Below are 14,550 nucleotides of genomic sequence, written 5' to 3'. Positions count from 1 at the left end.
ACAGTCTGTACATGGCCATATGTTTGTACCATTAGCTAAATAAATATCCCATGAGCCAGAGGACAAAGTTTAATGAAATTTTCAGAAACACACACAAAAAAAGGCAATAACTTTGTTAATTTTGCAAATATTAATCTAAAGGTTGGTGAGATGGTAGCTGAGCACAAGCCCCAACGCAATGTTTGATATTTTCACTTAAAACACTGACGCCGACTGTTGGCGTGAAGTCTGCCTGTTAGCGAAACATCTCATGAACCATTGGGCTGATTTTAATGAAATTCTCACAAAGTAACCAGTGGATGTACATTTACCACTCATTAACATTCGAAGTCAAACCCGTTCAAGATGGCCACATTAGCCAACACAAAAATGGCCACGACGCCATCAGTTTTACAGATATTGAGCTAAGTCATCATGCCCCTAATATACTCTGAGGCTAGATCTCACAATGTCACACCAGATCCCACTTTTTGAGGTTGGACATAAACAGCTGCTGTGACGCTCTCAGCATAATATGACCTCAGGCATGAAAGGCGGCGGGCGACATGCATTCCCTCTCGGAATGCTAGGCCTTTAATTCTATCAGCCTTTTCTTGAAGTGAGAAAAAAAAACACATTTGAAACATTTGAAACGTTCTGGGTGGGGCTTAGTGAGAGGAGAGGGGGAGTGAGAAAACAAGGAGATGTGTGTGAGTAGGTGTGTGTGTGCGCGCGCTGAGAGAATTACAGACTGGGTGGGTCTAAACTCCTCCACATTCCCAAATAACACCCGCTCCGTGTGTTAAAGCGCCTTCAGGTAACTTTTTATTCACTTTTTCAATTATTATTATGAAGTTATCTCTAAGAACCAAACTCCGTGAAACTTTTTTTTTTTAGCGTTTGGTTTGCGTCTTTTTAAACGCAGACCGCGGAGGAGTAACAAAGTGAACGTAAACTCTTTTGAAGAATAGCGAACGTGAGCAGGTCCGATGAAAGGACTGCGAAATCCTCAAGGTCGGACGTAAAAGCGTGTTTGTGAGCGTGGATGCTGCGTTTTGTTGTCGGTTCTGTCGCCGTGTTCTCGCGCTCTTTTCGAAGTTGTTGACTGTAGTAAAGGGCCTGTGTGTGTGTGTGTGTGTGTGTGTGTGTGTGTGAGTAACGGTGCGGCACCCTTTTGGGAATGCCCAAACAAATGCGCCTTTCTAGTCGACGGAAACGACCGAAAGTGGCGAGAGGGGGAGAAAAAAAAGGAGCCGATAAGCAAACAGGAAGTAGTTTTTTTTTAATCTTTTAATGAATGTGACTTTATCTTTATTTGAGGCGGTTAACTGTAAATGGAGGGTGGGGGGACAAAGATATTTGGAGTGTGTGACGTGTCTGAATCCAGATGTTGTTGACTCCCGGGGGGGCAAGTCTGAACCTGTGTACAGAGGCTCATCTCTCCTCTTTCTCCTCTTTTTTTCTGTAAGTGTAAAATAATAATAATAAAAAACAACAACTGCCAGTTGATACCCTTCTCCCATATAAACGCCTGCATTACATCAGAGTGGGGATGGAAAGTAAATAAATGATGTGCATCCTTCCAAGTTCCCCTTTTTTATCTGTTTTCCAGTGAGCCACCATGTTGGTGTTGGCAGCAATCGTCGGTCTGCACATTACCACCATCATCCTGCTTCTGGTGGCCACCATTGATAATGTGAGTACTTGTGTTTTTTTTTTTGTTTGTTTGTTTTAATCAAGTGATTTTGTCTGTTGGCAAAATATCTCTTGAACCACTGGGCCGATTTTCACGAAACCCTTAGCAAGTAATCGCTGGATGCACGTCTACGGCTGATTAAGTTTTACAGTCAGTCCGATTCAAGGTGGCCGCCACAGCCGTCTGACCTTCGAGAAGACCAAAATGGCTGTAACTCTTTCACCTGTACAGGCGCAGGGCTAAAATGGGGTGTGGTAGTAGCTGAGAGTCATTCACAACACACACTCCGAGCGCTAACAGGTTACACAAAGCTTTGGATTAAAACTTTACGGAGTCGACCCTGACTGTCTGTTAGCAAAAGTTCTCATGAACCACTGGATGGATTTTATTAAAACTCTCAGAACGTAATTACTGGACGGACATCTACAACTGATTAACTTTCGGAGTCAATTTGATTCAAAATGGCCACTACAACTAATCAATATTCTCCAACATAAAAATGACTCTAACTCAGTCAGTTTTACAGATACGAAGCTAAAATCTGGTTTGCTAGCAGCTGAGAGCGATCCCTGACACATACTCTAAGCACTAACAAACTGCACAACATTTTTGTTTAAAACATTGCCGTTAACTGTAGGAGTTAACACTCTCTTACAATTAATGACGCTAACTCAATTAATGTTACATATACTGAGCTGAAAGGTAGCGTAGTAGTTAGTAGTAGCTGAGAATCATCCCAAACACGTGTTTTAAGTGCTTGTAAACCGAGCAAGGTCTTAGTTTAAAACGTTGGCATTCAAGGTGCCATTCTAGTTTATTTTCTTCTTTAACTCCTGTCTGTGTTCACAATAAGAAACAAAAGGGTTTTTGTTACAAGTTCACAACTGCCAGCTCAAAAGCTCCTACTCTTTGTTTCAGTGCAGCTAAAGCATCACAGCCAGGCGTGTGTGTGTGTGTGTGTAAACCATCCAGAAATACCCTGCAGTAAAATGTCAAAATATGTTTTGGCCACCCACAGTGCTGTAAATCTTCAAACCTGCAAAAAACAACAACAAAAAAAACCAAACCCAGGCCCAGCAATGGCTGCAGAATAATAAAGAGCTGTGTAAGACAGCAGCCAATCTGCCCGCCCACACTGATACGTCACACACACACACACACACACACACACACACACACACGCACACACACACACACACCAGGGATAAAACACAGAAATATCTCTGTTTGCTCTGTATGCATTGCATGCCTCTGTATGTTCTTACAGTCCACATTTACTCTCTTTTTTTGTGTGTGTCTGTTTGTTGTTGTTTTTTTTTTCATTTTTTTAAATTCCAGGCCTGGTGGTGGATCACTGATACTGTGTCAACAGATCTGTGGGGCAAGTGGACGTTAAAAGACTCAGTTTGGCATTACAGCAGCCTGAGCACCGGCTACACAGGAAGTAAACTCCGATCAGGCTAAAATAACCTTTAGAGCTTTTAGCTAACATTTTGCTACTTCTAGCGTTTTGCTGCTTTTAGCTTGTAGCTAGCCTTGTGCGACATTTAGCTTTCATGTAGTTTTTTGTGCTACTTTTAGCTTTTAGCTAGTGTTCCTTGTAGTTATTTGCTCATATTTGGCTTTTTTTTTATTATTATTTTATTTTGTAGCTTTTAACAACCTAGTTTCAGCTTCTTCGGGACATTTCGTTCAGTCACTCAGCACTCGGCATTCACTGCATTTTCTTCCAGCAAACCCCATTTCTCTGGTTCTTGATTGTTTTTTTTGTTTTTTTTTTTCTGTCCTGCTGCTGCAGACTACCTCCAGGTGGTGCAGGGGACTTCGATCCTGGCCACTGTTTTCACCATCCTGGCCTTGTTCGTGTTCGTGGCTCAGCTGTTCACGCTGCCCAAAGGCCAGAGGTTCATCTGCACCGGCATCTTACAGCTAATCGCCTGTAAGTAACCCGGAGTCAAACATGGCGCCAGCTGCCGGGGGTATTGATGGATACTCGTGCCTCTCGTTGACGCAGCTTAAATGTTTTTTTTCTTTTTTATGGATTATGCTGCTACATGCTCGACTGGCTGAGGTCAATAACGCCATGAAGCCTTAATGGTTTTGTTACGACTCAGCCCCAAGGCTGCAACATAAAGCAGCGACTGAAGACAGCTAAGAAACACAGGGAGTTTATGGGCACCTTTGCTACTATTCTGCCATTAATCTTTGGTTAGCGTCACAGTGTTTGATTCACTGCTCCTCCTGCAGCTTCGGGGAAACAAAAACCTTACGAAAAATACATCAAAACATCCGACTTGACCCAAAATGGTGTGCTGTGACTTTTAGGAGCAGTGCTTTATAGACCTAAACAAAACTCTCAAAAAAAAACCTGAGAAATTTCCACAAACATAATTAGATTTTAGCAAAAAATAGTAGTAAAACCTTGCCCTCTTTGGAGCTCTATGGCTCTGTGAAGACATACGTCACAGTAGAAACGTCATTCATAGTTTAAACAAATCACAGAAATGGGCACTCTACACGACTGAACTGGTCCTTTGATATATTTTATGTTTCTTTTTTACACAAATGCAACTCAAGTTTTATGATTCACAAGGATTCAACCACAGAATGCTCAACTTAAATTGTGATTATGCCCCACGCTGCAACATTCGAGCTGTCTAAAACTTTGCAAAACAAATTTATTCCCACAGACGTCCCACTTATTATAGTTTCAACATCAAAATGTAAGAAATTTGTTTTCTCGTTGGCCCAGTGCGTCTCTCATACGGCTCACAGTTTTCTCTCGAACGCACACGCCCAGGCTCTCATTGTCTCCTATTGTTTCCCTTTGCTGAGGTCAGACTTTTCTCTTCAGAGCTGGAAGTGAAGGGTGTTTTTTAACTTGTCACATCTGCTACATTAAAACACTGTAGAGCCATGAACAAAAAAAAAAAAAAAAAAGAGACATGCGTTGACGACCAGATGCTTCTGCCAGTTGCGGTTCAGGGATTCTTTTCAGTACGACTTACAGTTTTCACAGTGCGACTGTTTGTCTGAGGCTTAATTTCCTCTCCGTGTCTCTGTCTGCTTCTCCTGCGTTCGCTCTAAGGGAGTGACGGACACAGGAATGTGGTAACCGCGGTGACCACAATGAGCCACTGTTAGCAGCTTTGTCTGCATTTAGATTAGATTAGACAATTACAAAAGTAAGGCCTAAATTACTTCCGAAAGTTGATGTACGTTAGTGCACAGGATTATGACATCATTCAAAATGGAGTAATGCTTGGACATGCCGTGAACACACCTAAGACCAGGTCAAATGAAGTGTGCAGAGGCTGGATCCTTTTAAACAAACTAGAAGCACTTAGATATAAAACCACAAAAAATACACGCTGCAAATGGAAAACATGTCTCCTTCTAAGTTCCAAACATTGTATAAAAAAGTGTGCAGCACACACTAGCACGTCAGTCATGTCCTAATAATGACTGACACACATCGTTGAGGCTGCTGTAGCAGTGACACTTAACTATCCATCACTACGGTTCTGCAGGAAGCGAGATTACAGTGATCATAGCCGCCATGTTACCGCCTTACGTGCACGTCCATCTGGCATCTGCGGTGATGCTTTAACTCAGGGGTCTCCAAACCTGGTCCTCAGGGCCACTATTCTGCATGTTTTCCTTGTTTCCCTGCTCCAACACACCTGATTCAGTGGTTTAATGACCTCTTCATGTTCTGCAGAAGCCTGTTAATGACACTCTGATTCAAATCAGGTGTGTTGGAGCAGAGAAACAGGACAGGACCAGAATTGGAGACCACTGCTTTAACTCTTCACTAAACTACCCTACATGTGTAACTCCAGGAGGCACACCCTCCTAAGAATCACTGTGTAGGAGCTTGGCCCTTCAGTCCACTATGCAGCTCTGAAAGCTGATGGAGAAAGCCCATACCGTGAGGCGCGTCAGAAGTATTTTAGTCAGCTGACAGCCCCCAGCAAAGAGGACATACAAATGCTTCACTTTACATTTTGGTCTTGTTAAAGCATTTAAAAAGAAAATGCAATAAACGGTTATCTTTGCAAATTATAGAAACTTGAACAAATGATTAAAATTCTAACTCATAAGGAAATTTATGCAATGATTAACTACCGTATTTTCCGCACTACAGGGCGCACTGGATTATCAGACGCACTGTCAATGAATGGTCCATTTTTCGAACTTTTGTCATATATAAGGCACACCGGACCATAAGGCGAATCATCGTGCACCTCCCAATTATTGTAACTTTGCGCGGACCGCTCCATTTAAAATGGATGATTTCGGTGCTCTAGCAGAGCTGGTTTGCCTGTATCAGCATTTATATGATCCCTCTATGAGAGATCACAGAGATAATCAAACGATTTAAAACTCGCAGAAGAATACTGCATCGACGTAAGCATCAAATATAAACGCCTCCACCGCTCGCTCAGGTCAGCACAACACTACTGAGCCTTAATGCTGCGAACGGTGCAGCATTGTAGTTTACCCAGTCGTACTAAAACATCACGACTTCTTACATATATAAGGCACGCCGGATTATAAGTCGCACTGTCGTTTTTTTGAGAAAATTTAAGGTTTTTATGTGCGCCTCATAGTCCAGAAAATACGGTAAAACAAAAAACAGATCCAGATCTTTTCCTGGCCACCTCAGTGGGGTTGATTTGTCTCTCCTAAGACAAGTTTTCAATGTTTTTTTTCTCTGTAGCGAGATGCATTGCTGTGTCCATCTATTCCATGATCAAATAATGGGATGAGAAATGAGCTCAAACCGTCAGTGTCCACATCTACGTTTAAGGTGGAGGAAATGACCATTGTCTCTCCTGGTTTTTACCCTGACGTGTAACTTCATGATATATGATGTTTGTTTTATCTCATATATCACATCCTATCTCAAATATCATGTAAATACCATGTCAAACAGGTTATTCTGCTCTTGATTCTTGTTTGGTACTGTTTGTTGAGTTGAATGATTGAAGTCTGAAGACATATCGGTAACTTAACACTTCATTCATTTAACAAACGGAGGCCTCAGTAGCATGTGGAAGAACCATACACAGCCACAGCACCTCCTCCTCATGCTGCTCACCTGCTTGGTTACACACTGCTGTGGGATTCATCCCATTCTTCAACCAGCATTTGTCACATGTTAGTCATTGTGGTTGTTTTGGTCACTGTGGCACGAACAGCACCTCCGAGCTGATCCCACAGGTGCTCAGTGGGGTTTAGGTAAGGACTACAGGCGAGCCTTTCCATCCTCTCCACTCCCCAATTCTGGAGTTAAGGAGGATTCATACCCCTCGAGAAGTCAAGAAATCAGCTTTTGCTCACATGGTTGCGTGACAAAAATCATGTCATTTTTTTCTCCTAGGACACAAAGGTCTGAGGAGAACCTTTTCTCACAGGGGCATACATCAGCTGTTGTGTGATTGGTCAGAACTTTGCTGTGGGCGTGTTTATGCGGAACAGCAGTTGAAATCCAGTGGAGTCCTTCTGCTAAAACTGCTCCGCTGAGAAGCAGCTGACTGAGGCTGTTGGAAAATACCGCTGTCTTTACAGCTGTTCAAAAATAGTCCAATGGCGAAAAACTTGTGGAAGGAGTCCTAAAGAATCCACCTTTGTGATCGCCGGGACAGAGTCCACCTCGGCCGTTCCCTTCATCAGAAATGGTGGCAATCTCTTCTTGATAAATTTGCAAATGCCAAGGCGTTTACTGTCTCAGTCTGTACAATAAAATGGTCTGGTCGTGGTAAGGGAAGAGAAAATCTGTACATGGACAGAGGAGTGGAAAAGGCGGCTGGAAGAAAGCCGTTTTGGCGCTCTGGGAGGAGGGATGAGCTTCCCAGGAGTTCTGGCTGCAGATCTCGTAGAGTAGGAAAGATCCATGCGAAAAAGAACAAGAACGTCCCACAACCACGTGACCACGAACGCATTTCTAGTAGTATCAATCAGCCTTGAGTCTTCCCCCCGCTCTGTGGAGGCGATCGTCGTCATCTTAGAGGAGAGAGTTCAGTCCCGGACGGTGGAGATATGGGATTACTACTGTTTGCTCACAGGCGCTGATAATCAGACGTTAATGAGGCACCTGATTGTCACCACCTGAGGTACCAAACGCTCAAAAAAAAAGTCCAAAACAGAATAAGCTGTTTGGCGTTGGCAGAGATTTGGCCAGCTCTTTATGGGCGCAACCCACTTCCTCAACTCTGCTGCTCAATATAGAAATGTGTTTTCCTAACAAATGTGGCACCATTTAAAGGGCAAGTAACAGGCTTTCCAACAGTACAAGATTTATTGCCAAGAAGCATTGTTACAACAAAGAAATAACCAACCAAACACAAATTTCTTTACTTTTCATGCTAAGTTTAGATCATCATATATACCATATAAATAATCTCATATCTCACATTCCATAACATCTAATATCTCATATCATCTCAGAAATTATATAATTTATCATATTTTACCTTATATATCATATCTCATCTCATTTATTCTGTAAATGTTTTCATCATATCTTGTATATCATATCATTTCTTATATCATACCATCTGTCACTGTGGAAAGGTTTTTCTTCACAGTCATCTTATTTTTTAAGGTTGGTCTCAAACATCTCTTGCAGTTTTTGCTTATTTGTTTCTCTCGTCTTTTGTTGTGTGTGTATGTGTGTTTTAAGACATAATTCTGTCATTTTCCTGTCCTGGAAGTGTTGACATCCTTCACGCTCTGCCTGCGTGTTTCCATTTCAAACCTTCCCACTTTGTTTGTTCTTGCTGCAAATTTCCTGCCCAGGCGGCTGGTTACAACCAGCCTGTTTGTTTGGGACCAGTCAGTGTGTGTGCGCGTGTGTGTTGAATTACGGTCGTACAGGAGTTTTCTCATTGTTTTCATTGTTTCATCTGACAGCTTTTTCTTTTTTTTTTATTATTGGCCTCTTGTTTTCTGTCAGCCTGCCAGGTGCAACCGCTCTCTGAGGTCTGAAAGCACTCCGTCAACTGAGGCATCGTTTGCATATTTAAACGAAGGCTTATATTTATTGTCCTAAAGGCAAAGGGGCAATAATGTTTTTAGCCTCTGTGTGTGTGTGTGTGTGTGTTAGTGTATGTGTGCTCGTTTTTCAATCTCACGACCCACCGGAGGGGTTGTAATGAAGCGCACCCCTGGATGTGCGCAGGATGGTGTCAACCTGATTAAAGATGGCCGCCACAGATAACTGACTCCAGAAAACTCAGTCCGTTTTACAGATCTTGACTTGAAATGTGGTGTGGTAGCAGCTGAGAGACACGCCCAACTTAAAACCTGAGCGCAAATACATTGCCTTGAGACGTTAACGATTGCAGTCAACTCACCCTGTCTGTTGACGAAATATCTCATGAACTCCTGGACGGATTTCAGTGAAACTTTTCAAAACCCAATCATTAGATGTACAACCGCAACTGTTTGGCTTTCGGAGTCAATCCCATTCAAGATGGCTGCTACGGCTAAGCAACTTAAGTCAACCCAAAAATGGCTATAAATTGACCAGATCTACAGATATAGAGACAAAACGTTGTATGGTGGTAGTTGAGCATCGTCTCCACCACATACGCCAAGCATTTCACATCGTGCAGCAGTTTTGCTTAAAACATTTGGTGTTATTTGTTTTTTAGCAAAATATCTCATGAAGTACAGAGAAGCATTTAATGAAAATCTCGGAAAAATGAATCATCGGCTGCTAATCGGTGGTAGCCAACATAAAAAATGGCTGTAAGTCAAGTCGGTTTCACAGATATTGAGCTAAGGTTTGGTGAGGTAGTCGCCTAAAGTCATGCAGCATGTCTCACGAGATCTCGTTGTGTCGCATGAGATGAAGCATCATTTTCAAGGTTCGACCAAAACGACAACAACTCCGTCCCTTTGTCCCTCCTCATCATCGTTTGCGCTTCGTTTAAAACTCTCGCAATGAAAGGCGTCAGGCGACACACTTTCCTTCAAGGAATGTCGGGTCTTTAATAGTTTTAGGAATGCAGTCTGCGAGGTGAGTCTGTGGTATTCTCTCTAGTCACTGCCTTTGATTACAAGAATTTTAATTTTTTTTTTTTTTTTTTGGAGGTATGTTTTACAACCCAGGATGTTCCGTTGTTACAAGCTTTTGTTATTTCTTTTCTAAAGAAAAATAAATACTTGAACAACTTGAAAGAACATCCTCCCAGGGTGGTGACTCTTTAGTTCCTGCATCATGGAACCCAGATGTGAGACCTGCCCAAAACATCCTGGGCAGAAATGGATGGTGGAAGAAAAAAAAAAAAACAACATTTATCACTGCACCTCTACGGCTTTGCACATTCGTTTAATTTGTTTCAAGTGGCTGTTTGATACCGCCCGAGTCTCTGATTTGGCTTTACGCAGACCTTAGAGGGGGGGGAAATAAAAGAAGAAGAAGAAGAAATCAAATTAACATCAAAACAGTTCATTACAAAAAAAGAACAATGGCGTTCCTCTGTGGCAGGAGGGGTTTTTGTGTCAGGAGGACAAATGAGGAAAAGGGGGTGNGTGTGTGTGTGTGGGGGGGGGGAAGCTCAGGCACCACCCAGAGTCTGCCATTACAGGGCCTGTGGGGGCGCGGAAGGGCGGAACAGTTTAAGACTCATATTTCTGCACGGCTCAAGAATTTCATTTGATGTGACTGAACGTCGAAGTCGTTCGCTTCGGGAGGACTTTGAAAAGACATCACAGTGAAGATTTGAGGGGAACAGCACATGATTCGGTTTTGTTTCATTGTGGAAACAGAAGATGTAGCAGACATATAGTCCAGTAAAAATCCCCCATATCGTTCAGCGTGAAGCTCTGAGACCCAACATGTGTTTTTATTTATTTAGGTGACGGCCAATGGAGGCTGCTGCCAGTCGGTCTGCACCGTCTGGGAACATCATGTTCTCTAAGGTTCCCCAGTCATGTTCCTCCACTTGGGGAAGAGGAACGGTTGCCTTTTCTTTCAGCTGAAGCCAACAGTTTGCAGATGTTTTGTTTTTCAGTTGAAATAAATCAGCTAAGTGATTGCATTAGAGAGGCTGAAACGAACAAATGGTTTGCATTTTGCACCGGGACCAAAGATGTCTGGTTTGGAAAGAGACGGCGGATAATCAGTAAAAGAAAAACAACTAAACAAACGAGAAAAAAAAAAGTCCAGCAGGGCCCTGGAGAGCATATATTTGCTGTTTAGGAACTAGCGATGGGCGAGTTATTCATTTCAAGGTATAGCACAGTTTAAAAAATAGAAAAGCTCAGTGTCAAATCCACTCAGATTTACCCAGGGCTGCTCAGAAGAAAAGAACTGAGAGAAAAGATTTTTGGCTTGTTTGTTTCCAGGTTTTCAGAATAAAGCTGAAATGTTGAGGGGGGAAAAGTCTAAATACTGTTTCCAATCTTCAGAAATAAGAAGCTGCTATTTTGCAGTTACAAGAGGAATCAAGAACCAAATCATCCCCGGCGCAAAGACCTCCGACTCTGTACCTCAAAACAAGTTATCATCTTAAAAAACCCCAAAAGGTTTTAGCGCACATTCTGTAACTTCTGACCGGAGCTGTAAACAACCTGTAAGTCACTTCTCAAACCTCTGCTTTCTGGAGTCTGTTTGTATCAGCTTCAGGTGATTTGAGAGGATTTCAAAGTCAAACCTCAGTGTAGATGTTTAAAACTTTTATTGTGAAGGACGTGTGTGTGTGTGTGTGTGTGTATGTGTATTTAGTCCTGGATACCTCAGACTAAAACTAGCTTACATTTAGCACCAGCAGTTTAGGTCTTCTAATTTCAGTTACAACATCTATAACAAACAATTAACCAGTAATATATAAAAAAATAAATAAATAAAAAAATACAGTCTGAAAATTAAAGGACTAGCATTCCTTGAAGGAATGCATATCGCCCGCTGCCTTTCCTGCCAGAGTTTTCAACTAAGATCTTACGTTGAGAAATTACGGCATTGTAGCAATTTTGACCAAACCTTGAAAATAACACCATTTCATGACATACTGTGTTTCTTGAGTGATCTGTGAGCACTTGTAGTACGTGCTGTGAATGACGCTCAGCTACTACCACACCGGATTGTAGCTCAGTATCTGTAAAACTCACCAAAGTATTGCGTTTGCTCAGTTCAGTTTGCTGTGGCAGCCATCTTGAGTTGGGTTGAATCCAAAAGTTAATCAGTTGTAGATGTACAGCCAGTAATTACTCTCTGAGAGTTTCATTAAAATCCGTCTAATGGTTCCTAAAATATTTTGCTAACAGACAAACAGGGTTGACTCCTAACACTTAATGCTGAAGTTTTAAACACAGATCTTGTGCGATCAGCTTGAGCTCAGAGTATAAACGGAGGGTCAGTCTCAGCTACGAACACTCCGAAGTTTTAATTCAACATCTGTGAAATTCACCAAGATGGAGCCGTTTTTGTGCTGGCTAAGATCGCTTTGCTGTGGCGGCCATCTTGAACTGGGTTGACGACACTTCCCAGCTTTCGTTGGTGGGTGATGAATCAAATCAATGGATACTAGAAGCACTCTGACACCGTGTCATTAACAGGTAGTCTGATCCGGATCCAAACTTCTTGTGACAAATCCTGAAAATATAATCAAGATCTGTTCATTAGTTTTTAAGCAAACCAACCAACCAACACTACTGAAAACACAACCTCCTTGGCGGAGGTGAAACTGGAGGGACAGGGTGGGGGTGGGTGGAGCTTTTGGACGGTGAGGATTGGTGTTTTTTCAGGACGTTTCTTTGCTCAGATGGATGAACGGATGGATTTTGAACAAGCACCCACATTTAATTGCCTCTTTTCGTTCTTTTGCTCTTCATTTGTCCCCCTTTTCTGACTGAGACTGACCCGAGCTTTTCCTCCTGCGGAGGAAAACCTCCTCCTGTGTTGGATTTTACACTCTGCGGGTTAATAACGACGCCCGCGCTGCTGCTACAGCACCACAAACCTATGAAGTACATTTGGTTTTCAAAGACGCGCTGTCGTGTTTCTCTCGTCTTTGTAACCGCAGCCGAACCACGTCCTGTTTATGTCCTTTATTTTTTAAAGATAAATCCTTACTAAATGTCTTCCCTTCCTCCTGCAGGCCTGTGTATAATGACTGCAGCCTCAGTCTACACGGCTCAGTTTCACATCGGTGAAACAGGAGCGTACGGGCACTCCTACATCCTGGCATGGATCTCTTTTGTCCTCACGGTCGTCTTAACAGTCACCTACCTCATCCTGCGGAAGAAGACCGAGTGAAAAGGCCCAGGAGAATAAGGGCGGCGTTACCTCTCTCTCTCTCTCTGTTGTTAGGAAGCTGGAAAAGTTTGGTTTCATTCAGAACATCCCAAAACTCCAAATTCGTCTGCCATTTGGAAGAGAAGTTCTTGTTCAGACGTGCGCTAACAAAGAGCCAAGGTTTTTTTTTTTTAGATTTGATTTGAGTCCAAGAGTGAGACTGTGTGCAAGAAAAGAAGATGAGTGCAGCCTCTCAAAAAAAAAAGCTTCCTTCCACCATCTTGATTTTAACTCAACTGATTAATCATTTATCCCCCTTCGGAAGAGTTCATTCCAGACATATCAGTACTGTAAAAGAAATGTTTAAAATCTTGTGAAATATTGTGGGTTTTTTTTTTATTTTATTTTATTTAAAGAGATGACTGACACCACCCTCACTTCTGCTCCGACCAGCTGATTTCTTTTTAAGCCTAACTCGGTTTAAAAATTGCCTGCGAAACGAGGTCGTGTCTCAGTCCTTTAAACTATTTTAATTAAAGGCCCAGCACTTATTGAAGGAATGCTTTTTTTCACCGCCTCCTTTCACGCAGATCAGCTTATCCTGAGCAGTGAGCGAGTTGTAGCCGTTCTGAATGAACCTGGGAGATAACGTCATGTAGTCTCATGTTATCCATGACTCCCAGCAACAACACATCTTAGCTCAGCAGCTGTAAAACTGACTGAGTTGGAGCCATTTTTGTCTTGGTTAATGTCGATTAGCTGCGGCAGCCATCCAAAACGTAACTCACTACAAAAGTTAATCAGTGGTCGACGTACAGCCAATGTTTATTTCCTGAAAGTTTCATTAAAATTTGTCCAGTGTTTCACGAAATACACTATATTGCCAAAGGTATTCACTCACCCATTGAAATCATTGAATTCAGGTGTTCCAATCCCTTCCGTGGCCACAGGTGTATAAAATCAAGCACCTCAGCATGCAGACTGCTTCTACAACCACTTGGGAAAGAATGGGTTGCTCTCAGGAGCTCAGTCAACTCCACCGTTGTAACCTGATAGGATGCCACCTGTGCAACAAGTCCAGTCATGATATTTCCTCGCTACTAAATATTCCACAGTCAGCCGTCAGTGGTTTTACAACAAAGTGGAAGCGATTGGGAACGACAGCAACTCGGCCATGAAGTGTTAGGACATGTGAAATCACAGGGCGGGCTCAGAGGTTGCCAATGTTCTGCAGAGTCAACAGCTACAGACCTCCAAACTTCACGTGGCCTTCAGATTATCTCAGGAACAGAGCATAGAGAGCTTCATGGAATGAGTTTCCATGTCTGAGCAGCTGCATCCAAGTCTTCCATCGCCAAGTGTAAAGCCTCAGATGCAGTGGAGTAAAACACAACACCACTGGACTCTAGAGCAGTGGAGACATGTCTTCTGGAGGGACGGATCACGCTTCTCGTCCAACATCAGTGTCTGACCTCACCAATGTGCTCCTGGAAGAATAGTCATAAACACTCCTAAACCTGTGGAAAGCCTTACTAAAAAGGTTGAAGAGTGGACCAACATCATATCAAACTCTATGGATTAACAATGGGATGCCACTCATATGCATGTGAAGGGAGGCGAGTGAATA

The 14,550-nt window shown here is 42.6% G+C and overlaps 1 protein-coding gene across 3 annotated transcripts; it reads left to right on the top strand.

The window, feature by feature from the left end:
• Positions 1 to 661: 661 nt before the first annotated feature.
• Positions 662 to 13,387, top strand: emp1 (epithelial membrane protein 1). Of its 3 annotated transcripts, none has more exons than XM_017425824.3 (5): positions 662 to 796; positions 1,592 to 1,675; positions 3,014 to 3,119; positions 3,474 to 3,614; positions 12,787 to 13,387. In XM_017425824.3, exons 2-5 carry the CDS (start codon positions 1,601 to 1,603, stop codon positions 12,942 to 12,944), a joined length of 480 nt encoding a protein of 159 aa, XP_017281313.1. In that variant the 5' UTR covers positions 662 to 796; positions 1,592 to 1,600; the 3' UTR covers positions 12,945 to 13,387. The 3 variants fall into 3 exon arrangements, with proteins under 3 accessions (XP_017281313.1, XP_037830713.1, XP_024863706.1); XM_037974785.1 differs by lacking the exon at positions 662 to 796 and adding an exon at positions 975 to 993; XM_025007938.2 differs by lacking the exon at positions 662 to 796 and adding an exon at positions 1,030 to 1,443.
• Positions 13,388 to 14,550: the final 1,163 nt, after the last annotated feature.

Source organism: Kryptolebias marmoratus, linkage group LG3 (genome assembly GCF_001649575.2).
Source record: "Kryptolebias marmoratus isolate JLee-2015 linkage group LG3, ASM164957v2, whole genome shotgun sequence".
Classification (NCBI taxonomy): Eukaryota; Metazoa; Chordata; class Actinopteri; order Cyprinodontiformes; family Rivulidae; genus Kryptolebias; species Kryptolebias marmoratus.
The sequence above is the reverse complement of the archived record's forward strand: the minus strand, read 5'-3'. Positions and strand labels throughout refer to the sequence as shown.

What these genes read in the sequence shown, in the direction of transcription:
- emp1 (XM_017425824.3), top strand. Translation starts at nt 1,601, where the DNA reads ATGTTGGTGTTGGCAGCAATCGTCGGTCTGCACATTACCACCATCATC. An exon ending in TGGTGGCCACCATTGATAAT is followed by an intron (nt 1,676 to 3,013) that starts GTGAGTACTTGT and finishes TTTAAATTCCAG; the next exon opens with GCCTGGTGGTGGATCACTGA. An exon ending in CATCTTACAGCTAATCGCCT is followed by an intron (nt 3,615 to 12,786) that starts GTAAGTAACCCG and finishes TTCCTCCTGCAG; the next exon opens with GCCTGTGTATAATGACTGCA.